Source organism: Octopus bimaculoides, chromosome 15 (genome assembly GCF_046866305.1).
Source record: "Octopus bimaculoides isolate indiv1 chromosome 15, ASM4686630v1, whole genome shotgun sequence".
NCBI lineage: Eukaryota > Metazoa > Mollusca > Cephalopoda > Octopoda > Octopodidae > Octopus > Octopus bimaculoides.
Window position 1 is genome coordinate 37,465,603 of NC_142942.1, and position 25,570 is coordinate 37,491,172.

The 25,570-nt window shown below is 34.9% G+C and overlaps 1 protein-coding gene across 7 annotated transcripts in view; it reads right to left on the reverse strand.

Moving 5' to 3' along the window:
• LOC106880268 (oxysterol-binding protein-related protein 11) overlaps nucleotides 1-25,570 on the reverse strand; it is a 177,224-nt gene that overhangs the window by 73,412 nt on the left and 78,242 nt on the right. For all 7 annotated transcript variants that reach the window (XM_089363742.1, XM_052973273.2, XM_089363744.1 and 4 more), the window contains one exon: nucleotides 10,795-10,826. In XM_089363742.1, the coding sequence (XP_089219868.1) occupies nucleotides 10,795-10,826 (32 nt within the window). The remainder of the gene's footprint in view (nucleotides 1-10,794; nucleotides 10,827-25,570) is intronic.

Here is a 25,570-nt window from a genome sequence, read left to right on the forward strand (position 1 = left end):
CAGGTAGTCAGCTGAAAGATTAGGTGCATCCCACAAAACTTGTTCCAGTTATGTTTTCACCAAGCTAGACATCGATACTGCATGCACTGGTTAACTGTATGGTGACATAGTGTGACAATTAAGGTATGTTTTATTCTTTCCATAATCCAGTCTATTTTTGTGTGTCTGCAGATTCTGGTTGTTGATAGCTATAGTAGAAAGATGTAATGTAATGAAGACTCAATCCGAGTGACAACTTCTGTCCCTCATCACAAAATTAGAACTTCCATCACAAACTTATGCAAGGTCACCCATGAGATGTCTTCACTACCATCTCTCTTTTCCAACTGGAGTAAACATGTACCTCCTGTACAGCAAGGTACCCGTTTCTGTCCCTCTATCATACTTTAACCTCTCGTTACCTCACATAAAGCCATCTTCTTCAATACTGTACCCCACCCAGTTGAGGAATCTTGTCTTGCGAGTTTCTTAGTGACCTCACTGGTGCCACTGCCATGTAGAAAAACACCCAGTACATTCTGTAAAAGGGTTGGTGTTAGGAAACCATGCCGAAGCATGGAGCTTGGCAGAATCCTTTGACTTGTAAGATGCTGTCAAACCAACCAACCCATACCAGCATGACACACAGACGTTAAATGATGATGTAAGAGCCACTAACTCATCACAGACTATTTAACTCTTGTAATACACTGTCTTATTAAATATCTTCAGTGATAATTATTTCCCTAGGTTTTATAACTAAAATGGATTTTGTAATTAACAATTTTCTCGCTATTTTAATGAAAGAAAAGACATAGGTCTCATTGTGATAATGCTAATGTAGAAATAATTTGAAGCAGTTGTATTCAAATTTTACCCATGTTTTTTGAATCTCAAAAAGGCTTTGGCTCAACCTCAACAATGTTGAAATTATTCTGTAACTACTGTCAAAAAGTGTCACAAAACTAAAATACCAAGCCTTCCTTTTGTAAAACTGCATTACTGTAACATTTATCTTAGCAGCTACTCCAAGTGCTAAATTTAGAGAAGCCCAACTCTAAAATTAACTACACTAGCAATGAAACACACAAAAAAAAAGTCTATTGTAAACAAGTCAAGTAAAAGATTTCCATTTCTATTGTGAAAGGTTTTATTTATTTATTTATTTACCTATCTCATCCTCCCCTTTCTGAAGAGGATTGGCACAGAGTTCTTTCCGAAGAGCTCTGCGCCAGTGCCACATAAAAAGCACCTATGCAGGCACTATGTAATAAGCACCCAGCACACGCTGTAAAGTGGTTAGCGTGAGGAAGGGCAACCAGCCATAGCAACCATGCCAAATTAGATAGAACCTGGTGCAATTCTACTGCTTGCCAGTTCTGGCCAAACTGTCCAACCCATGTGAGCATGGAAAACGGACGTTAAATGACGATATCACTGATTTATTACATTTCTTTTGGTGCGAATAACAAGAGAATGTTATTTGGCTTTTTCAATAATGGTTACATCCTTTGCCAATATACATTGGCAAAAACATACACACACACACAGTTTCTGGTGATCAGTTTCCAATCACAAGATAATGGTCAGCCTTAAGGCATGGTAGAAGACAATTCACAAGGTATTGCACAGTTGACCTCAACGAAAACTACATAGTTGTAATGCTAACTTCCTAACTACACAGCCTTGTCTTCCTGACAAAGATGTGTGTGTGTGTGTGTGTGTGTGTGTGTGTGTGTGTGTGTGCGCATTAGATCAACAGTTGGAGGAAAAAGTGGATGCATTCTCCTGTAGAAATTTTTGGAAAATAAATTTATTAAAATGTCAAATTTCTCTTTAATAAGAAAAATACTGAATAAAGGAAAAAAAATTAGAAAAAGTCAGCTCTAGAATTCATGCTTCTTTGCTCACAACAGTACTACTTAGCTATTGATTTAAAAAAAAAACTTGGCTGTATTTGAGACAGGAATATAGATTCAATTAATATATTAATATCAATAATACTGTATAATGAAAGGTCAAAAATCAACATCAAGCAATCATCTATTTAATATAGGTTTTTATGTATGCACAATGTAGTCAGACCAGTTTGTCAAATTCCCAGTCACTTCAAGTTTGAAAACCAAGTTTCCTATTAATTTTACATTCTATAACTGACAGACTTCACCATTGAACTTTGCAAAATATTGTGTGTTAGCTTATATTTTCTAGCATACAAGTCAAATTTCTCAGACAAAAATTTTACAGCCAGAAAAAAAAGTAGGTTGATTAATACATCAAGTCAGCTGTGGAGGACCACAAATTTCATGTGAAATGCAGCAGGATTTGGAAAGATAGTGATGATGTTTGAATGCTTACACTACACATTTATACTATATACTACATTGACTAGAATGCAAAAAAATACAGTATACAGAATGTAACAGTGAAATTTCCTTAGCATTTTAAAAGATGAATATTCTTTTCAGATGTCATCTAAGATACTATCATATCCAATTAATAAATTTTTCGGCATTGTACAGGCAGTTCATACTCATTTAAGATTAATTATGTCAATTTAATAATATCTATATCAAGAGTTTATTTGAAATGTTCTATAAACTTTTCTATATATTCATATATATTTATACATAGATGTCAAAATGATGAAGACAATTATGTAACTAATATCATACAGCAGTCATTCACATAGTGAAACACAATTTCATAGATCAATGTTTAAGATACATATCCAATTGCAAAATAAATATTGATGAATATGGTTACAGGTTCAGTTTTCAGTCCCACTAAGTGGTATTTTGGGCAAGTGTCTTCTACCATAACACTAGCCCAACCAAAGCCTACTGAGTGAATTTGGTGGACAGAGACTGAAAGAAGCCCATCAGATATGTGTGTGTGTGTGCACACACATAATAGCTAATGCCTCCTTATCTTGACATCACATTATATTGGGCTGGAAACATTTTATTGGGTTGGCCACTAAGTTCCCGCATTTTTTTAAATTTTGGAATTTATTGCGTCTTTAAATTTTGGAATCTATTTTTTTCGAGAATTCTATTTTTGAATCATTTTGGAATCTATTTTGCTTTTTTTCTAGTTAATTTTAGTTAATTTTTGTTTATTTTCAGATCATTAAAATGGAATGACAAGTTAAGAAAAACAAGCATTTTCGACACCTTTTTGCTTTTAATCAAGGTTCTAAGACTGCAAAAGCTGCTCGCGACATTTGTGCTGTGTATGGGGAGGGTGCCACAGCTCGTGATTGGTATGCCAAGTTCAAAAATGGAAATTTTGACCTCAAAGGCGCACCTCATTCTGGCTGTCTAGTTGAGTTTGATGAAGAGCGATAAAACCAACTTTTGCATGAAGATTCTCGTCAAATAACAAGGAAACTGGCAGAGAAAATGGAATGCTCCCACACTGCTATACAGAAGCATCTTCACTCGATGGGAAAGATTCAGAAGTATGGAGCATGGGTTCTGCATGCTTTAAGTGACAACAACAAAAATCAACAAGCCATAATCTCCGCTGGTTTGCTTGCTCATCACCGCTCAACTCATGGACAAAAGCAACAATTTCTTTACCGAATTGTTACTGGCGACCAAAAATGGTGCCTGTACATCAATATGAAGCAGCGTAAGGAATAGCTAAGCCCCAGTAAACAAGCAACACCGCACATGAAACAAGATCTTCATCCACGTAAAACGATGTTGTGAGTATAGTGGGACTGGGAAGGGATTTATCCATTACAAATTGCTTGAACGGAACCAAACAGTCAATGCAGTACTTTATGGAATGACTCAACATGGCTATTCCAGAGAAAAGACCTAATCAGCAGCATGGAGTTCTGCTGCTGCACGACAATGCCCACCCTCATATCGCTAATATGACCAAGGAAGCCATTTAAATGCATGGCTGGGAAGTGCTGCCACACCTGCCGTACTCTCCTGATTTGGCACCAACGGATTTCCACCTCTTTCAAATGCTATGCGTGGAATTTCGTTCAATACTGATGCAGAATTGAGAGTTTGGTTGGATCAATTTTTCGAGTCGAAATCAGGTGATTTCTACCAATGAGGTATAGAAACTCTTGTTGAACATTGGGAAGAAGTTGTAAACAACTAGGGTGAATATATTATTGATTAATTAGTTTTTTTTTTTATTAAACCTTTAAAAAAATTTAAATTTTTAAAAATGGTGAGAACTTAATTGCCAACCCAATAGTTGTAAATGAATGTCACCGTCATACAGCAGTGTCCTCCACTGTCAACTTACCATGTAAAATATGTCTGGCCATGGGGAAATATTACCTTACTTGGAAACATGTACAAAGGGGTACCCAAAAGTAACCAGAAACATTCTATGTGTGATAAGCCTGTTGTAGTTCAGGTTTCTGTCATTAGAAGCCACTTGATGTGATCCTCAGTCATCAGTCTGCAAACTGGAAGTGTCAGGTGAAGTCATACTACCACATGATGATCTTTGTTTTGCAGTGCTTCTTCCCTGTTCATCGATTTTTGCGATGGCTGAAAGGAAGGAACAGCATGCTTCTGCAAAATTTTGGTGAAAACAGTGGCTCAAACAGCTTACAAGGATGCCGCCATGAGCAAAACACAAGTTTACAAATGGTTTCCATGCTTTAGGAATGGTCACTTGAAGACTAACCTCATTCAGGACAACCATCAACCTCCTGCATGAAAACATGAAAATTCATGAACTGATCTTGGAGGACCATTATCGAACAATTGATGAACTTGTTGATATAACTGGTGTGTCCTGGAGCTCCTGCCAACAAATTTTGAGTGAGGAATTGTGAATGAAAAGAGTTGCAGTAAAACTTGTGCCTTGCTTGCTCACAGAAGATCAAAAACAGTCGCAACTGAATGCATGTCGTGAACTGAAAGAACAGTTGGAAGTTGATCCAGACCTTTTTTTGAAGATCATCACTGGTGATAAAAGCTGGTGCTATGGAATTTGCAGATGTGGAAGAGATGAGTGAGGAAAAAAAACAATGGAAGTGTTAAAAGCATCACTTCGCAAGAGTTCCAGCACTGCTTCGAATAGTGGAAAATGTGCCTGGACCAATGCATTGCTTCAAATGGAGAGTACTTTGAAGGTGATAAAAGTGTAAACATGTAAAACTGAGTGAATAAAATAACAGTGGAAAATTCGGGTTTCTTTTGGGTACCCCCTTGTAGTAAAGGTTGGCAGGAGAAAGGATAGCTGGCCATAGAAAATATGCCTCAACAAATTCTGTCCAACCTGTGCAAACATGGAAAAGTGGACATGATGATGATATATGGATCTATCATGGCTTCAATCACAAGGTCTCAGGTTTGCTCCTACTGAATAATATCTAGGGCAAGTCTCTTTTACAATAGCCTTGGCTAACCCAAGCACTTTGAAAGGGAGTGAATCAATGGAGATTGTGTGAAAGCTCAGTGAATGGATTGCACTTGTAATTTCAAAGGTTCAACTCTGTCATACATTCTGTTACACTGATTCTGTTGAGAATTATCTTGTGCTTATGGAATACTTACCTGCTTACATGCTAATTCAGTGAGTAATTATCCTAGTTGATCAAACAAATGAAGACTGATACATGTGTCAATGGAATACACAGCCATTTACATGCTAATTCAATGAGCAGGTATTTCAGTTGATCAAATAACTGGATACTCATTGCCAAAAGTCAGGGTCCATTACTTATGCATACAAATATAAGGTGTCGAAACTGTGAGATTCCTTAGTGAGAAAACTGATGAGAGTCAAATTTCCTTTTGTTCTTTGTCCATTTTCCATTTCTTTATGCATGTCTGTCAGTGTGTGTATGTGTACTTTATTTTATAGCTAGACAGAAAATATTCTTTGTAAATGCTGTTAGCAAGTGGCTCAATAAAAATGAAGAGACAGATCCAGAGTAATCATATGTACAGTAATTTTTTTCTTTCTACTTACTAGGCCTGGAAAAAGGGGTATTGCCCATGACCGTTACAGGCCCAAAGAAAGATGATGAGATTGATGTCATTAATGTTCCATTTTGCAAGTTGATTGACGTAAGCAAGATTTCAGAAGGATTGATGTAAGCAAGATTTCAGAAGCTCAATGTTTGCAGAATGAAGGGTGGGTATTGTGGTTAGTGTAGGACCTGAAGTGTTGAAGACAACAAGGGTAATGAGAGGAGGGGGAGACAAGTAAATTGGGAGTGGATGGGTAGAGAAAACACAAGACTAGACAAACCTGTAGAACAGGAGTGATTATACTAGAGACAAAAGACAGCACACCTGTGACCAGAGATTGAAATGTATTTGCGATTTTATACCTATAAAGAGACACATGAAAGTGAAATCAAACCACACACACACATATATATAAAATAGTGTACATTTAACCACAAGAGAAAACTACCTTCAACAGGCAGTTTTTGCATGCTAGAAGTAGTCAAAAACAAGCAAAACCACATTTAAGAGCAATCTTCAAAAGGAAGTTTTGATTTTTCATTCCTTTTGAAGATTGCTCTTACATGTGGTCTTGATCATTTTTGACTACTACTTCTAGCATGCAAAAAACTGCCTGTTGAAGGTAGTTTTCTCTTGTGTTTAAATGTACACTATTTTATATAGAGAATATGTTGTCTATTGACTTTTTACGCATGCTAGGCTACTGGTGGTGAATTTTCCCAAAACAATTTACCACCCTACATATATATATATATATATATATATATATATATATATATATATATATAGAGAGAGAGAGAGAGAGAGAGAGAGAGAGAGAGAGAGAGAGAGAGAGAGAGAGAAAGAGAGAGAGAGAGAGAGAGAGAGAGAGAGAGAGACCCCTTTTGAGACCAATAAAATAAACACTAGTTGAGCACTAGGGCTAATGTAAGCAACTAACTCCATCCAATTAAAATTGCTGGCTTTGTGCCAGAATTTGAAATCATTATTATAATTTCAAACGCTGCCAAGGTCAACTTTGCCTTTCAATCTTTCAGAATCAATGAAATAAGTACCAACTGAGCACAGGGATTGATGTAATCAACTAAATTCATTCAGAATATTTCAATTAAGGTCTTAAAGAACCTTTATATGACAGGGTGCTGAAAAGTTCCTGGCTTTAAGAGTATTGTGAAAGGTCTGGTTGGAGGCCCAATCTCTCAAGTTCTTTTACAGGGTTTAGAAAAATTGAAGGAACACTGCAATAAGTGTGTGAATCTGAGAGGGGAATAAAAAGATAAAGAGCAAAGACCCCTTTTGGTCATGAATGACCATGGAATTGCACTTAGAAAGTTCCTCCGAGGCTCAAGTACGGGCAAAGTTGTTTCCAGAAGACCAGCAGTTGTCCATGCATATCAACCTCCCCTCTCCACACCACCTATGTTATCCAAGGGAAAGGTAAAGGCCAATACAGTGTAGCACCAGCAACATCGCAACTCATTTCTACAGCTGAGTGAACTGGAGCAACGTGAAATACAGTGTGTTGCTCAAGAAAACAACAGATAGCCCAGTTCGGGAATTGAACTTACTACGTTGGTCTTTTATCCAAAGCCAGGAACTTTTCAGCACCCCTTCATATTTAATCTCCAGTTCAAAATATCCATGTGTTGTGTGATTTAACCCTTTAGTGTTCAGATTACTTCGTTAAATGTAGTGCTTATTTGTTCACGTTGTTTTGAATCAATCATGTATTATCTCAGCTTTGAGATATTTTGATGATGTGATTGTTTATTTTTAAACGTAAGAGGCCAGGTCTGGCTGGTTTGAACATAAAAAGTGGAAGAATATTTGGGCCAGATACAGTTGGTTTAAATACTAAAGGATTAACACTAGGCATTTAGTTGTATTAGTACTAAGAAATCTAAGTTTGTAAATTTATTGATTTATCCAATCATGTAATGTTGTGTAGCTATGAAGCTTTATGAGCTTAACATTTGTTGAAATTTGAATTCACAATGGCTTAGTGGATAAGCTATTAGTTTCTTCAGTAATATTCTTAATATTTCAATACATATTGCCATTGGATGTTGTGTTGTATCCTTAGGTAACACACTTACCTGATTTGATCTGTGTTCATATGGACTCAATATGAATATAAAAACAACATAGTTGTAAGCATTGATCAATTTGAAAACTAATGAGCAATTAAATAGCTTGATGTTTAGATTGTTTTTTTTGACAGCTGCCTAGTGTAGCTGTAATGTTTGTTATCATGTTGAACAGTCTAAATATATCCCTGGGTGTAATGATAATGAGGTGATAATATCAAGAATGAAATGTAGAAATCTTATGTTATGGGAAGACTAAACACACTGATTTGGTTGTGTATTGGCTTATTGGTTGAAGAAGTAACAGTTTTGTCTACGCTCACTGACATTGTTGTCTCTCTAGTAAAATGAATGCTAAAGAGTTTATATTAACCCATGCCAAAATGAGACAAAAGAATTTTTAAAAAGCTGTGAGGGAATTTGTTTCTCTCTTAATTTTCAAGCTACATTAAGTGAGTTGTGACCCTAAACATTTAGGAATAAAGACTAAATCTTAACACTTTCAACACTAGGCTACCCCAAACCTCTCTCTCTGGAGTCTGTTCAAATTTAAATGAAAATCTTTGACTGAAATCTCTATTACATTTCAGATATTAGATTTCAGCAAGTAAATTTGTTCCTCATTGAGTCTAAAGCCTAGTTATTCACAAACCTCTTGTAATTCTTGATTAATTTTAAAATTAAAACATAAGGCATTATATTCACATCAGAAAATATGGTCACAAAAGGTCAAGCTATCCAACACCTTTTAAAGTGGAATAAATGGCTAAACCTATTTAGTTCAGTCTTGTATTTATTACCTTATTTCTTTCCTTTTTTTTTTTTTTTCTTAACTGTAACTAATAAGTTATTTGCAATAAAGCCACTCTTTGAAATTTTGATAGAAAACAAAACCTGCCAAGTGCAAACTGCCAAGACTTAATGCTCCCGAAGGGAAATGCTACAGAATTGTAGTAGACAACCTAAATGATCTGTTACCATTCAATTTGACATTTGGCACTGAACAAACCATCGATTGCTGCCAAATTTTCAGTTTGATAGCTGTGAGGTAGCTAGAGTATGTACTGAGCCCTATAGTTTGCTGGTATCCTTCCTCAAACCTATACAGGCTTATACAGTGCTGCCCTATAAAAACACCACTTGGGGTAGACTGTGTTCCCCTTGACCCCTCCCTCATTACCTCTCCCATCCTGTTATGCTACAGCTAGACAGTGAACATAGCATATATTTGTAAAAATATGTGGCATTTTAAAAATTATGAGGTGGCATCAAAATTTCCCAAACTGTTTCTGTGGTGCGACAACAGATGGCTGTACATGGTAGCATGCAAGCAGTGACCTTCGTGACGCAGTGTATTGACATCACTGGATCTATTTTGCAAGTTGTGAAATTTGTTTTTGTGATCATGGGTATGCTGTAGTCTGCAATTTCATCATAGACAGGAAGTTGGAACAAAGAGCCAACATGAAATTTTGTGTTAAACTCGGGAAGTCTGCTACAGAGACATTGAGCATGCTTTGGCAAGCTTACGGCAACAAGGCAATTGGTTGGATGCAATGTTTTTAATGGCACAGGCACTTCAAAAGTAGAGGAACATCCCTGGAAGATGACAAACAGTCTGGAAGCCCTGCCATGAATGTCTCCCCTGGAAAGGTGGAGAAAATTCATCAGCTTGTGCATGAGGATTGTCTGAGGACAACGAATGACATTACTGACGTTGTTGGTCTGTTGTATGGGTCCATGCAAGCTATCCTAACATCTAAATTGAACATGCAGCATGTCTCTGCCAAGTTTGTCCACTGCCTGCTGACCAGAGCAGAAAGATCATCATGTCAAAGTCTGTCAAGATCTTTGTCAGTGTGCCACTGATGACCCATCTTTCATATCAAAGATCATCACTGGTCTGGTGATGAGAGTTGAGTCTACAGGTACAACCCTGAGATGAAGCAGCAGACGTCACAATGGAAGATGAAAGAGGCCTTCATCTACATGACCGAAGAAGAGCCTAATCATCATTTCTTTCGATATCGACAGTATTGCATATCAAGGATTTGTCCCCCAGAATCAGACCATCAATCTAGAGTTCTACTGTGAGGCTTTGAAGCATTGGAGAGAGGATATTCGGCAAAAACGACCGGATCTGTGGAGCACAAAGAATTGGATTCTTCACGACAACAATGCACCCAGTCACCGAGCTCTCCTCACCTGTGAGTTTTTTGCCAAAAACAACATTGTATCACTTCCACACTCGCCCTATTCACCAGCTTTAGTACCTGTGGACTTCTATCTCTTCCCGAAGATGAAAATGTAGTTCAAAGGTTGCCATTTTAACACTGTTGTCAAGATCCAGAGCAAATCACAGAAGGTCCTCAACTTGCTTACAGAAAACGACTTCTAGGCTGAATTCCAAAAGTAGCAGGAATGTAGGACTGGTATATTGCTGCACAAGGTGACTATTTCGAAGATGATATAAAAGCTTGGGTGAATAAGTTAGTTTTTATTAAACATAACTAGTCCAGGAACCTTTTGATACCACCTTGTATAATGACAAATTGACCTGAAGTGAAGCAGGAAGAGACTAGTGCCTTGCATAATGCCTTGCCCAGAGTTGACCCAGTAATTCAATACATATTCATGGTCAAGGAAATGAGTCTGTAACAAATAAAAGCCACGATGTAAAGAAATACCAGCCATTACTGCTGACATCACAATAAGTTCTCTTGATATCCTTTCACTAAAGCAAGTAATAAAGAACCAATTATAATTACCGTCGGTTTCGTTCTTCTACAGTTTCAAACTCCTGCAAAAAAAAAAAAAAAAAAGATTTCATTTAGAATGGTCCATAAATAAAATCCCACATTTAAGCCTCCAGAGTATTCTTGTTTACGTGGAAGTATCAAACCAAATTTTATTCTATTGGTTATGTAAAACTTTAAGAATATATATGAAGCCAATAGATGCTGAAAGTAATTCAATATGAGAACAAAAATTAAGCAGGAAAAAAAACTTAAAACAAACCGAATTCTAGAGGCAATTATTGTTACTAGTTTTACAAATAAACAGACAGACTACATCTATGCAAAAATATAAACAACCTATCAATGTACAAGTAATCTAAACTATATCTAATGTATGACAACATTAAAAAACAGCTATATTCAAATATACAATTCAAAAACATCAGTTGATAAAAGTTATTCTTTCCATTAAGAAGTATGGAAGACAACTCTGTACATAGTTTGCTTTCGCTGAAGTTTTTCGATCTAAGTGCTGCTTCACTCAATCATCAAAAGTATTCAAGATCTAACTGCTGAGGCTTACAAATAAGGCATACAAAGCATAGCTGCTCATCACTTTAATGTTATCTTCATAATACTTTAAACAGGTGTCTTCATCCTATGACATTTCATTGATGAGACATTTTAATGCACAATTAACAATTCTATTTTTTACCTGTTCCTGTCACTGGAACCAAATTCATTCATTGGGCTTTGATCGGCCTGGGGCTATAGTAGAAGACACTTGCCTAAAAAGCCATATGCAGTAGGACTGAATCCAAAACCATGCGTCTGCAAAGTGAACCACTAATTTCTGATATATTTTCACTCGTTCATTACAGTCAATGTCCAGTTTCTATCTTTAATTGAAATTGGACATTTCTATCTTTAATTAAGGCAGTGAGCTGGCAGAATCATTAGCATGCCAGATGAAATGCTTAGCTGTATTTCATCCCTCTTCATGTCCTAAGTTTAAATTCCACCAAAGTCAATTTGGCCCTTCATCCCTTTGAGATTAATAAAATAAGTACCAGTTGAGTACTGAAGGTCAAAATTGTTGGTCTTGTACAAAAACTTGAAATCAATTTCCATCTTTAATTAGTATTTACCTTCATATTTGTTTCAAACTTAAATTAATTAACAACATACATTAAACAGACCATAATCATATTGTTCTTGACCATTACTAGAAATACATCAAAAAAGAAATCCTTTGTTATCGACAAAGCAGTTTGGTGAACTTCGTACACTTGCTATTACACTGGTTTCAAACATTTACATCAAGTGCTATACTTTCAATTTATCTCATGGTGTTGATGTAGTGGATGGGGACTCTACACAACATGACAATTTTTCATAGAGATTTACTTTGCATATTGTTGAAGACCTTCTTTAAGTCAAAGTTGACCAAATACAGCTTTTCAAACTCATGATTCAATGTTGCCAAACATGACAATTTGTTCACTGCACAACCTTCCATTTCTGAATCCCACCTGTTCCTGTCATAGATTTTCATTAACCTCCTTCTTTAGGCAGGTAAAGGAGGTCACTGCAGAACAGTTTGTAAGAAACAGACAGCAGATTTATTCCGTAATTATTGCAATTGCTTAGAGCGCCTTTCTTAAGCATTGCTGCTAGCATTATTATCCCTGGTTTCAATAACTTCTTCTTTGTGCGCACACACACACATACAAACACACACGTTTGTCTTTGTGTTATAACAAAAACGATCTAACATTAAAATGGAAACCTATTCAAAGCTTTTTAGTAAAGTACATGTTTATTATGCTTTTATAACAAAATGGATGTCAATGACTTCAATGTTTTAGCCTACTTGCTTTTATCAGACTGTAGCCAACAGGCCAAAATTTCAAAATCACTAACACCCCTTTTCTTGAAAAGCTTAATAAATATATAAATACAGAAAATAAAAGAATACTTGAATGCAGAACAGCTTTGAAGACAGGTTAGAAAATCAGGTAAATATCCTTTAGAAGACGGAAAATCAAACCTTATACCTCTTAAATTCCAGTTGAACACTCTGAACCATTAAGGTAAGAGACCAGCCCATATAAGTTTGTTTACAAGTTCTCATATATATATATGGTCCATTCTGCTGGGTGGTTGGTGTTAGAAAGGGCATCCAACCATGAAAACCTTGCCAAAACAGACACAGAGGTCTGGTGCAGTCTTCTGCTTGGCCAGCTCCAGTCAAACCATCCAACCCATGCCAACTTGGAAGGTAGATGTTAAACGATGATGATATATATATATATATATATATATATATACAAATACACACATACGTTTCATTAACGAACTTCAGAAAATAGTGAGATCATTTCTATAATTAACAACCCATCATTAAACAAGTTCTTAAAATAGAAACTGAAGCTTTTTTTTTTATATGCATCTTTTTTTTTACTGCCCAACAAACAGAACAGATTTTCACATTCTGTGATTTAAAGGAATAAAACCATCTTGGCATTAATGCTGCATAATGTCTTTGTTTGAATTTCTACTTTTACTTGAAGATAGGGCAAGTTATCTATAATACTAATCCTCTACCTATTCACCTTCACCTTTCTACCTTTCGTCAGTTTTCTTTTTAAACCAATACAAATGAAATACTTAGGTGTAATTCAAATAATTATGATCAAATTAGAAGAGACCAGTTTCAGTGTTAATTTTTAGTAGTAGATAATTAGTTGCTGTCATACTGTTTTGCTTTATCCGAATAGAAAGAGAATATGGGCTGACACTGAGTTGTATTTTTACTTGATATACTTCCTCTGTGGAGGCACAATGGCCCACTGGTTAGGGCAGCGCACTTGCGGTCATAGGATTGCGGTTTCAATTCCCAGACCGGGCGTTGTGAGTGTTTATTGTACGAAAACACCTAAAGCTCCACGAGACTCCGGCAGGGGATGGTGGCGAACCCTACTATACTCTTTCACCACAACTTTCTCTCACTCTTACTTCCTGTTTCTGTTGTACCTGTAATTCAAAGGGTCAGCCTTGTCACACTGTGTCACGCTGAATATCCCCGAGAACTATGTTAAGGGTACACGTATCTGTGGAGTGCTCAGCCATTTGCACGTTAATTTCACGAGCAGGCTGTTCCGTTGATCGGATCAACTGGAACCCTCGACGTCGTAAGCGACGGAGTGCCAACAACAATACTTCCTCTAATCAAAAGCTAAGACAACTCATCAAAACATTGGGAAACAACCAAAAATAAAATTCAAAAGAAATTTAAACTTGAATTTTTTTTTAAATGTAAAAATATTCTCATGGATTTTGGAATTTACATTAACACTTTTACTATATTTCTGTTGAAATACACAGCTTGGTTTCTACAAATCTTGAAATTGAAAATAAAGAATTTATTAAAATAGCTTGATAAGCTGATGCTTGCAACAAATTAGCCTGAAATTCTAATGGAAAATTTTAATTAAGAGAATATCGAAACAGGGAGTTTGCATCATAGAATCAGGGCAGATTCAGGTAGGTCAGTACCAAAATTGTTAATAATTATCATTTCTAATTTCTTTTTGCGTTATGCTGACTTCTTCCATTATGTCTACTTCTTAATTTTTTTCATTAGTTAATTAATTACATTAACTCTCAGCACACAACCTAGGAACAAACACTCGTTATCAATTATCTATCAATGTCAATAAAGAGAATTCAGCTTTAAAAATCAAGTTTTGTCTTTTAATAATGAAACTTTTTTTATAATTCTTCACTAAAATTCCAAGATACAACCAATCAAAGTGCAATGCTTGTATAGCTTATGCAATAAAACTAGACTCAGAAATCTACTAATTGTAACACTATACCTTAAATATAGTAGCTACTTACAAGAGAAAACCTTTAAGGTGTATAAATGTTTAATACACCTTAACTTTGAACCATATATTAATCACTATAAGAAACTATAGATAAATAATTCTTTCAAAATTTCTGACAAATACTACATAACAAATAACTGTACCTGTACTAAAGTGGTCAGATTTAAACTAAAATTTCATGTGATTTCAGTTGGTCAGCAACACCAACATAATATACCAATATATAAAGTTATAGATATTTTCCCAAACTCCTCCAAAATCTTGATAAGCCTAAAATTTAACTAGTTTTCTAATCATTAAAAGCTGAAAGAATTAAATATGAATTTAGCCTTTGTTGAACACAAGTTCTGTTTATGATTAGTAAAGCTGGTATAAAAAGAAAAGCTATAACACAGTAGCATTTAAACCGGCCATATCTGGCCTAATTATTCTACCTGTTTATGTTCTAACTGGCCAGAACCAGCCTTTCACACCTATCCTACAATGTCCTTTTTAAAATCACATCATCGAAATCTTGGACAGCCATATCTGGTCTAATTATTCTACCTGTTTATGTTCTAACTGGCCAGAACCAGCCTTTCACACCTATCCTACAATGTCATTTTTAAAATCACACCATCGAAATTTTGGAGCTACAAGTTAAAGCAGGATAAATTCAAAACAATGCCAATAAATAAGCATTACATTTGATAAAGTAATGTGAATGCTAAATTAACCAACACAAGAAACTATCTTTATTCATTAAAGTAATCACTCAGTGCATAAAAGGTCTAATAAGAGTAAGAAATATAATAAAAGAAAAGAAAAATTTAAATTAATCAAGGAATGAAAGTACAAATAGTTAATTACAGTAAGCCAGAAGCAGTTTTTCAATGACATTCAAATAACACTCCAACTACTTTTACCATGTACATGTGTGTATCTATCTGTCTATAAATAAATTACACACACGCATTTCTATAGTAGATAAAACTTGATGGCCTTTACAGTAGAGTTTTTTTATCAATTCCCTTCTACCAACAAAATTATATCCTGACAACTGTTCTATTTACTATAAATATATCCTGTGGTTATTTCAGCATTTTAGAGAACAGCCAATTTACCATCCATTATTACTTAACAAAAGCAATTCAGTTAAACATGAAAACATAAACATATAGAAAAGCTAACATCTGCCACAAAGTGTATGTAAATGAACATATTTTAATAGAATGAAACAAAATTGGAAATGATCTGCAAACATCAGTAAATAATGTTAAAGAGACATGGCTTTAGGTGAAGGTGTAGCAAGATGCTTGTTTCCCAACCATGTGGTCTTGGGTTCAGTCCCACTATGTGGCACCTTGGGCAAGTGTCTCTCACTATAGCTCAGAACCAGCCACAACCTTGTTAGTGGATTTGAAAGAAGCCCATTGTATGAGTTTCTCTCATCATAATCATTTAATGTCTGTTTTCCATGCTGGCATGGGTTGGACATATATAATTATCTCTCTCTCTCTCTCTCTCTCTCTCTCTTTATATATATGTATATATATATATATGTATATATATATATATATATATATATATATATATATGTATGTATGTATATTGATTCAATTTAGTTTGAAAGTAGATATGGTACTTACAGAATCTAATGTTGGTAACTAAATTAAGAAGGTCTGACTCAAAAGGGACTAATTCTTTAACTATAAAAGGGTATTTACGTGTCTTTAAATCAATGTTCTGTTTAAGAGGAAGCTAATGTGGAATCAAAAAATAAGGCTTTCCATCTCATCCATTTCATCAGATCTTCAATATATATATATATATATATATATATATATATATATATATATACATATGTGTGCATTTTGTTTTTACACTGCTTGACAACTGGTGTTGGTTTGTTTACATTGCTATAACTTAGCAGTTCAGCAAGAAGAGACTGATAGGAATAAGTACCAAGCTTATAAGTACTGGGATTGATTTGTTCAACAAAACCCATCAAGGCAGAGCTCCAGCTTGGCCACAGTCAAAAGACTGAATCAAGTGAAAGGAGACTAACAATCAACCAAAGTCTTTAAGAAACAAACAGCTATTGGAGATCTATTTAAAATCTGTGAGAGAGAGAAAAATAGATAAATGAATGAATCAGCGTCCAAGAGTTGTTTACAAGAGACTCTTCCTTACTATTAAGAGACAAAATCTTAATGGAAAAAGAGCAGAGTAAAAAAAAAAAAATTAATTAGCATCATACATTTTTCAAGTATTGATTGAAGCTATTTGCTTATTACATTCAATTAGTTTCCATGTCACTTCACTATGATTGGTACCTAAAGTGCAACTACTCATCTTCAATAAAACTCAATATATGCATCTTTATAGAAAATGCATGATAGTTGTAGGAGAAGCTGTGTGGCTGAAAAGTTTGCTTCCCAACTATATGGTCTAGGGTTCAGTTCCTCTATGCAGCACCCTTAGGCAAGTATCAGCCACTATAGCCCCAGGCCAACCACAGCCTTGTGAGTGGATTTGGTAGATAGAAACCCATTGTGTGTGTGTGTTTGTGTGCATGGGCATCAGTGTTTGTTCCCTACCACCCCTAAACAACCTGTTTTGGTTTGTTTACATCACTCATAACTTTGGAGTTTGGCAAAAGAAACTGGTAAGTACAAGGTTTAAAAAAAAAAGGACTGGGGTTCATTTGTTTGATTATTGCCTTCAAGGCAGTGCCCCAGCATGGCCACAACCCAATAACTAAAACAATTAGAAGATAAAAGAACTTGAAAGTAAAATGGCCCCTAAGATTAGGTTTGTGGGACCATCTGTTTATGTTGTTTAGCCCTGCACCCCCACCAAATCAACCCTGAGTGAATTATTATCAAAAGCATTCCAGCCAGGATCAGCTTTTCTGCCCTCATCCACCATTATCCAAAGTGCCTTTTTTAAGATGGTGGGGATTAATTTGTGGAAGATGTAACTGCTATTTGTAGTGGGTTGAGTAACAACATAGTAATTTCTTTAACACAGAAGCAAAATGTAGTTAATTTGAAGATAAGCTTGAAAAATGCATAATAATGTATCGAACATACTGTTGTTGTTGTTGGTATTATCAATAATATTAATATGATTTTTGTTTTTGTACAAACCTGTTGTGTGCATCACACTTACTTCAAAGAAGTGGCAAAGCGAAAGAGAGAAGGACAGAGAGGAAGTGAGAGTGAGAGAGTGAAAGAGACAGTGAGTAGTGATGGTGTTCGTTTTATGTTTTTAAATGTTTCAGAGAGGACGGAAGAGTGAGAGAGAGAGAAAGAGAGTGGAAGAGACAGTGAGATATGTATGCACATTGTTAAATCAAAAGCAGGAGAGAAGAGTGACACAGAGGAAGTGAAAGAGAGAAAGTGAGAGAGAGAGAGTAGATACATAAATCCAAAGAAAAGTTCATAGATAGATACATAGACACAGCAAATATTGGCTGTCAATTTCACTTTTCATTACCACACAAGGATAAAATTAACTCACAAATGGCTGAGTACTCCACAGACATGCATAACATTAACGTAGCTCTCCGGGAGATTCAGCCTCACACAGAATATGACAAGGCTGGCCTCTTTGAATTACAGCTACAACTCCAAACATATACATATATATGAATGTATTTGTGTGTGTGCATAGTTTAGGTTAGTTAAAACATGTTTGAAATAATAAGTGTCGCGTGGTGGAAATAAACGTAATAACCAAATTTTCATTCATAAATCCATTCATTATTTTGTGCTTTTGCATTTCAATTTGTACATTTGTTCCCAGAAATTTTCAACAACTGCACACCAGAAGAAATGGAAAAACGAGTAATTTTATCTCCTAAAAATTCTGACAGTCTTGCAATAAATGAAAAAGTTCTTAATATTATACCAGAGGCACTTAAAATGTACTTAAGCACAGTTTCAGTGTCCTGCAATAATTAAGAGGAGGTTCAGAACTTCCTATTTGAATTCATAAACTCACTCACTCCATCCAGTATGCCTCCTCATCGCCTCAACTTAAAAGTAGGGGCTATTATAATGTTGCTAAGAAATCTTTCAATCAGTCAAGGATTAGGTAATGGAACTCACATGAAAGTGCAAAGACTTCATGAACATTGTGTAGAGGTATCACTGGTAACAGGCCCCAACAAAGGTCGTGCAGTTCTAATTCCCAGAATTAAACTTAGGAGACACAGGAAGCTCAAGTGATGCAAATATTCCATTCACACTAAACAGACTTCAGTTTCCACTTCGACTTGCATATTCAATGACAATTAATAAGGCTCAAGGGCAAACATTTGAAAAAGTTGGAATACATTTACCTCAAGTGGTATTTTCTCATGGCCAATTATATGTCACATTTTCAAGAGCACGAGCTATGAACAATATCAAATTAAGAGCTAACACTCAAATGGGATAACAGACAAGGCCAAAAACGTGATGTGAAATACACACAAAATATTGTCTACCATGAAGTACTGAGGAAGACCACCTCACCAGCTAGCATCACTACCACACCATCATTACACATTCACATTACATCTTTAAGATTGGGGAACCAGTTAGGGACTCACTGGATCTCTCTCGGCATATCAGCAAGCCACAAAACCGCACCAGCCAGCATCACCACTATAACTCCTTCTCTGCCTCTGTTTCCTTGCCAACACATAACTATTTATCACATTCTCTCTTCTATTAGATAGGCAGTTCTCAACCATTTTTTACCAAAGGATCCCTTTGACTCCTATTTTGCTTAGGTCGACCCCCATAGCTATTCAATGTTTAAAAAGATCTTATATTTTTATAATTAAATATTAGGACTTTGTATAAAAATTGTGCAAATGTTTTGTGTAATAAGGATGTGTAACCAATTTATTGCACATAAACTTTACTGTCTGAAGCGCAATTTTTTCATAGCACCTGAAAAATTACCATGGACCCCCAATTTATTACATTGCATCTGTGGACCCACAGGGTCCCTATGGACCCCTGTATTACATCCTCCCTTTCCATTCTATTTATTGGCTCATCTACCACACCCATATTCATCTATTCACCCTTTCAGTCATGCTTGCTTTGAATGGAGATAGGGGAAGCCTTGAGTAGAAAGGACTTCATTCTTGTAGGTGAACAAGGCAATCTTACTAGTGCTGGAGCCATAATGAAATGCACTATGTACACTACAAAGTGCTTTAAGGAAGGGTATCCAGCCATCAAAACCCTGCCAAATGAAAGGTACCAGAATGAAATGGTCCTCCAACCTTTAAAAGGCAGTAACTCTGAATAGGGGTTGATTTGGACTGTGACAATCCATCCAACAAATGCCAGTACGGAAAGCAGACAAAATAATGAAAGAATAATGAAATAAAGAGAAATCAGCCTACTAAAAGTTGTAAATAATCTCTAAAGTATGACACAAACCTTACACAATCTCACTGGCAAAATGCCTGATTTTACAAAAATTTCAAATGTATAGACATAAACATAGAATACTTTATTTTGTTAAACTTGGAAAGTAAGATAATTAAAACAATATAGTTAATGGTAAAGTGGGCACCAGCATACTGAATGTAGTAAGCCAAAGAACCTTAATTAGATAAATAGATTAATTAATATAGTTAATGTTTGACTTGAATTGTTACAACTTCATGCTTGACAAGGAAACATAAGCAGGTAAGGAGTTGAGGTTAGAAAAGAAAGTGTTTAAAGGTGATTAGAGAGACAGTGTGAGTATTTAATTAGAGGCTACCTCTAATTAAATAGGCTTCTCCCAGATGTCACATGAAGTATATTTAATCAGGGGTGGCATTAAATGAGAAAAGCAAGTTCAAACAAGGAGCATGGCCTTTGGAGTAGTTTATAAAAACAGTACTATGAGTTTTTTTTTTTTCAATGCAATGTAATATTGGGGTAGAGTATTTTTAAGGTAAATACTTTTAAAGAAAGGGCTATGCACTAAGTGAGGAAAGGAACTTATGCAGGAGGTAATGCTTAACCCTTTCGTTACTGTATTTATTTTGAGATGCTCTGTGTTTCTTTCAATTACTTTAAATGTAACAAAGAATTTAGTAAAATAACTTAGTTATCATTCAGCTAGTGTTAGGAATATAAATTATGACTAAGGTTTAGTGGAAGATTTTAATTAAAAACTTATGAAAACAAGACATTTGTACTACAGAGCCAGAGCCGGTTTCAGCAGGGTTGGTAACGAAAGGGTTAAAGCTGAGGTTTCCAAATATTGTATTGCTTGACTTAGCAAACAGATACAATTAGATGGTGTATTGGTGAATAATGGTTTTAAATATATTATGTACATAAATAGGAGTTTACATTAAGACTGATCCTTCCTGTGTCTCCTAAAATGCAACTTCGAAAGAGAGCATAGTATATTGGCCAGACACACTTCAGTGGTTATTTTTTGTAGATTTTAACTAATTACAAAAGTATATTTGGGGTTGTTTATGATTACATGCATTAGCTTTGAGATGCTGAAAGTGAGTTTGAGAGATTGATAGTTAACAAAATAAAAGACATTAGTTAGTTTGGGAGATGGAACACACTGTTGTGAACTTCCATAGGTTGGGGTACATTCCAAACAAACAAAATATTGAAGAATTAGAGGCAATAAAATGTAGCTCAAAAGTGGTCTGGAAAACTTCCAGAACTAACCACTTTGTTGATTTGAAGTACCTGGAAGAATTTTTACACCTGATGACTGTCAAGCAGAATACTTGATTCTTTCTTTTCATTTGTATAACCAATAGGAATAAGTATCTGATCTTAATAGGGCTGATTAACTTCATTGGACATCTCAAAATATATAACAGTGAGGAAACAAAGAACTTTATCACACTAGTGCCTGACATGACACAAATATTTACTTTCATTACCATTTATAATGATGTAACTACCGACCAAGTGACTAAACTGTTTCACCTAGTCTTTTAGTCCTGCCTCTGTTATTTTGTAGAAAGTAGAATTTTCTTCACTTGGTTGTTTCACTCACTAATTCAGCCACTTAGTCATAATAGTGGCTTCAAATTTTGATACAAGGCCAGCAATTTGGGGAGAGGGAATAAGTTGATTATCAACTCCAGTGCTCCACTGGTACTTATTTTATTGACCATGAATGGATGAAAGGCAAAGTTGACCTCAGTGGAATTTCAACTCAGAGCATATAGATGGATGAAATGCCGCTAAGCATTTTGCCTGGCATGCTAACGATTCTGGCAGCTTGCTGCCTTTCACTTAGTCATAACATTACTACACAAGTGTACTATATTGATCTTTTGTTCAGCTAAAAACACTTTCATGCTTTTAATTTTTCTATGTCAACTCGAATCCACTTTCCATTCATAAAATGTTTTAACCACACAGGGTTAAGTAATCATATAAAAAACACAAAAAAACATATACAACCCACTTTTAGTTTCCCCAATTCTGTCAAGCAGTTATTACGTTAAAGCTATTTTAATATAATGATGTGATAAACTTGGTTTATCATATGTATAAGCCCATTAAGATTTGAACTCTGCACTGCAAACTTCCAGCCTACTAATGTCAACACCTCCCCATATCAATTTAGAGCTAGGCAGATTGAGTCAGTAAATACTAAATACATTAGAGCAGCATTTCTCAACCAGAACCTTAGGGTTCCACAAAAGGTTCCTAGGGGTTCCACGTGAAAGAGTGAGATAAGCTAATGCTAATTTCATGATCATAATATTACTATACATGCACAACATATTGGTTATTGTAATATAGACATCATCCTATCTAACATATTATGTTATCAAAAAATATAACCGACATATATATATATATATATATATATATATATATATATGATATATTTACCACATGAACTACGATGAAAAATAATTGAGAAAGATATAGTATATAGTTTTTTTGTGCAGGGTTTCTTTGAGACATGCAATTTATTTTAAGTGTTATGCAAGGGTAAAAAGGTTGAGAAACACTGCATTAGAGGGAGAATTCAAGCACTGATATTTTAGGCAATAGAGTACCATGTTAACTTATCTAGCTACAGTTACTTTCATAAAGTATCCCATTCATGTATGATGCAAGTGTCATTAAGATGCCCAGTAAAGTTTGTTAAATGTAAACAGGTATATCCTCTATACAAACAGAAATGTTTTAAATCATTCATCAAATCAGAACCTCTGCGCTTAATATGAACTACCTTTAGAGTTAATTAGGTCAGGTAATTAACATAACTGATCTACTAATTCTGTTAATCCTTTGTAAATGCACAAACAATCAGAGATTGATTTCCAATCCTTTAGAATACTATAAAAATGGTTTGACAACATAGTGCATGACTGCTTAAACTAGTATGATAGAGTTGTACTATGAATGTACTTATTAAATGTTAATTATTAACAAAACTGATTTATATTCTCTATCTTCCCCTAAATACAAGTACAGCATACATTTGTTATTGCAATTAACTAGCAAATAATACTGAATAATACTGAATCCCCTCAAAATTATATTTATCTATACCGATATAATCTACATTTATTTATAATTATATAAATATTCATATCTATGCAAATTTATACATATTACTATGTTTCATTTCATAATTGCAAAAAAAAAAAAAAAATAATAATTTGCTAAATGTCCATTGAACATATAGTAAGCATTTGTTTTACCTTGCTTGCATAAGTTGAACACCTGTGCAAGTTCACATTCACATAATGTTAACATATTGCATTTACTTATGTGTGAGGCAAGAAATTCAGTACAAAAGCACCAGAGCCAAAATTACATAAATGTAAAAAAAAAAAAAAAAAAAAAAAATTTTTAATATAAAAAGCAGAAGGTCACATTATATTCAGGATTACACTGTACTCAAGTAAACAAATAAATATGCTAAGTACAAAACTAATTTAGAAATATGCTTTATGAATGAATACTCTTTAACAGCACTGGTTTATTGAACCACCATACATGTAGTTCTGTTGAACAATAGTTTTGTTACTGAATACCTATTGTAAAATTATTTTTGAAATATTTTAGAGCATAGGCACAGGTGTTGCTGTGTGGAAAGAAGTTTGCTTCCCAACCACACAGTTCAGGATTCAGTCCCACTGTGTGGCACCTTGGGCAAGTATCTTCTGTTATAGCCTCAGGCTGACCAAAGCCTTTTGAGTGGATTTGGTAGATAGAAACTGAAAGAAGTCGTGTGTGTGCCTTTGTACCTGTGTTTGTCTCCCACCACCACCACCACCACCGCTTGGCAACCAGTGCTGGTGTGTTTGTCACCGTAACTTTGTGGTTTGGCAAAAGAGACCGATAGAATAAGTACTAGACTTTAAAAAAAAAGCACAGGAGTCGATTCATTTGATTAAAAATTCTTCAAGGTGCTGCCCCAGCATGACCGACTGAAACAAGTAACAGATACAAGATTGAAGTTCCTTATACGAAATAAATTTCCTAGAAATTCTTTGTACTATTTATTTTGATTTGTACATAATTTTAGCCAATCAGTTTCCAGTTCATTCAATCTGTTCCTAATTGTCATGTTGCAAGTTCAATTCTTAACGGGGCCTCTAAATCTTTAGAGATAACGGGGAAGAGATTGTTGATTGAACCAGTTCAAAGACTACAAAAAAGAAATTACTGAATGGCTAAAAGTCCTTCTCAGTTCAACAACTGACAGCTGTAATTAATATGTAAATAAATTGAATATAGCATTCACTTAGTCACAATCTACAAAAAGAAAAAAGTATTCTCAAGAATTAATGACTCATTTCTTAGATCAGTCATCTAAAGTTGAAGCATTCAAAAATAATCAGCAATAACTTCCTTTATGGGTAATCATATTACACACAGATTACAGTGAAATATTTCACGCTACGTTTATTGCAGTTATTTAATTTAACATCAATAATCCATGTTCACTACAAATCAACACTGACAGTTTCATTAAAGAATTAGTAAGTAGTGATATTAGAAAGTATAGATGTTAATTAAACTCAACTGCTTACCACTAAACAATATACTAAAAACGCCTAGCGGCACAAAAACTAGGGTAATGAAGTTTCCCTTTAATTTCAATCGTTAAATAAGTGTAAAAACAAAAGTATATTTTGATTATCAAATAACTAATCCTCTGGATTTTATCAAATTTAATTGTTAATAAGAAAAGTTTTGTGGTAATCTGTAGATAATGAAATATGCGAGAGAAAGAAAAGTGATGTGTTTTATAATGAATGAATGGATTTACTAAAGCTGAGAGACTAGACAGTCTGTTGTGCTATTCAGTGCCAGTTTCCGTCTAAACTGAATAAATAAACACTATTAGTCAAAACCAATGAAAGCGTCTATGTGGTAGCTCGACTGCTAGAAACAGCAGCAACATTATCTCAGATCATACACTAACGTCTTTATAAAAAAAAAGATGCAAATGCACTATATTACGAGATGGTCACGGACAGAACGTCTTTGATAATCGGTTTGCACGATCAGCAGTAAGAGCTACAATAACATTAATACACAGGAAAAAAAAATAGAGAAAGAAATGTGTGTGAGAGTAGATCGTAGCAGAAGACTAATATGAAAGAGAAGAGTACCAAGTGGAGCGCATCGATATAAGTAGACTAAGAATTATATCGCAAGTTGTGTAGTGCAAATAAACAACGAAAATATGCATGAGAAAAAAAGCGATAAAAAAAATATTTTCACGACCAATAACCGAAGTAGTAGTAGTGTGGTGATAGAAATTATGATGATTTCATAGGGCTATAACTTCCAATAGGATACCATGAAGTAAACATCTGACTTCTCAATACATAAATTAGCTACGGTACTAAAATTTATCTTCAAACAAAAACTAAGTTGCGAATAAATGTGACAGTTCAAAATGTAAAGCAGAAAATA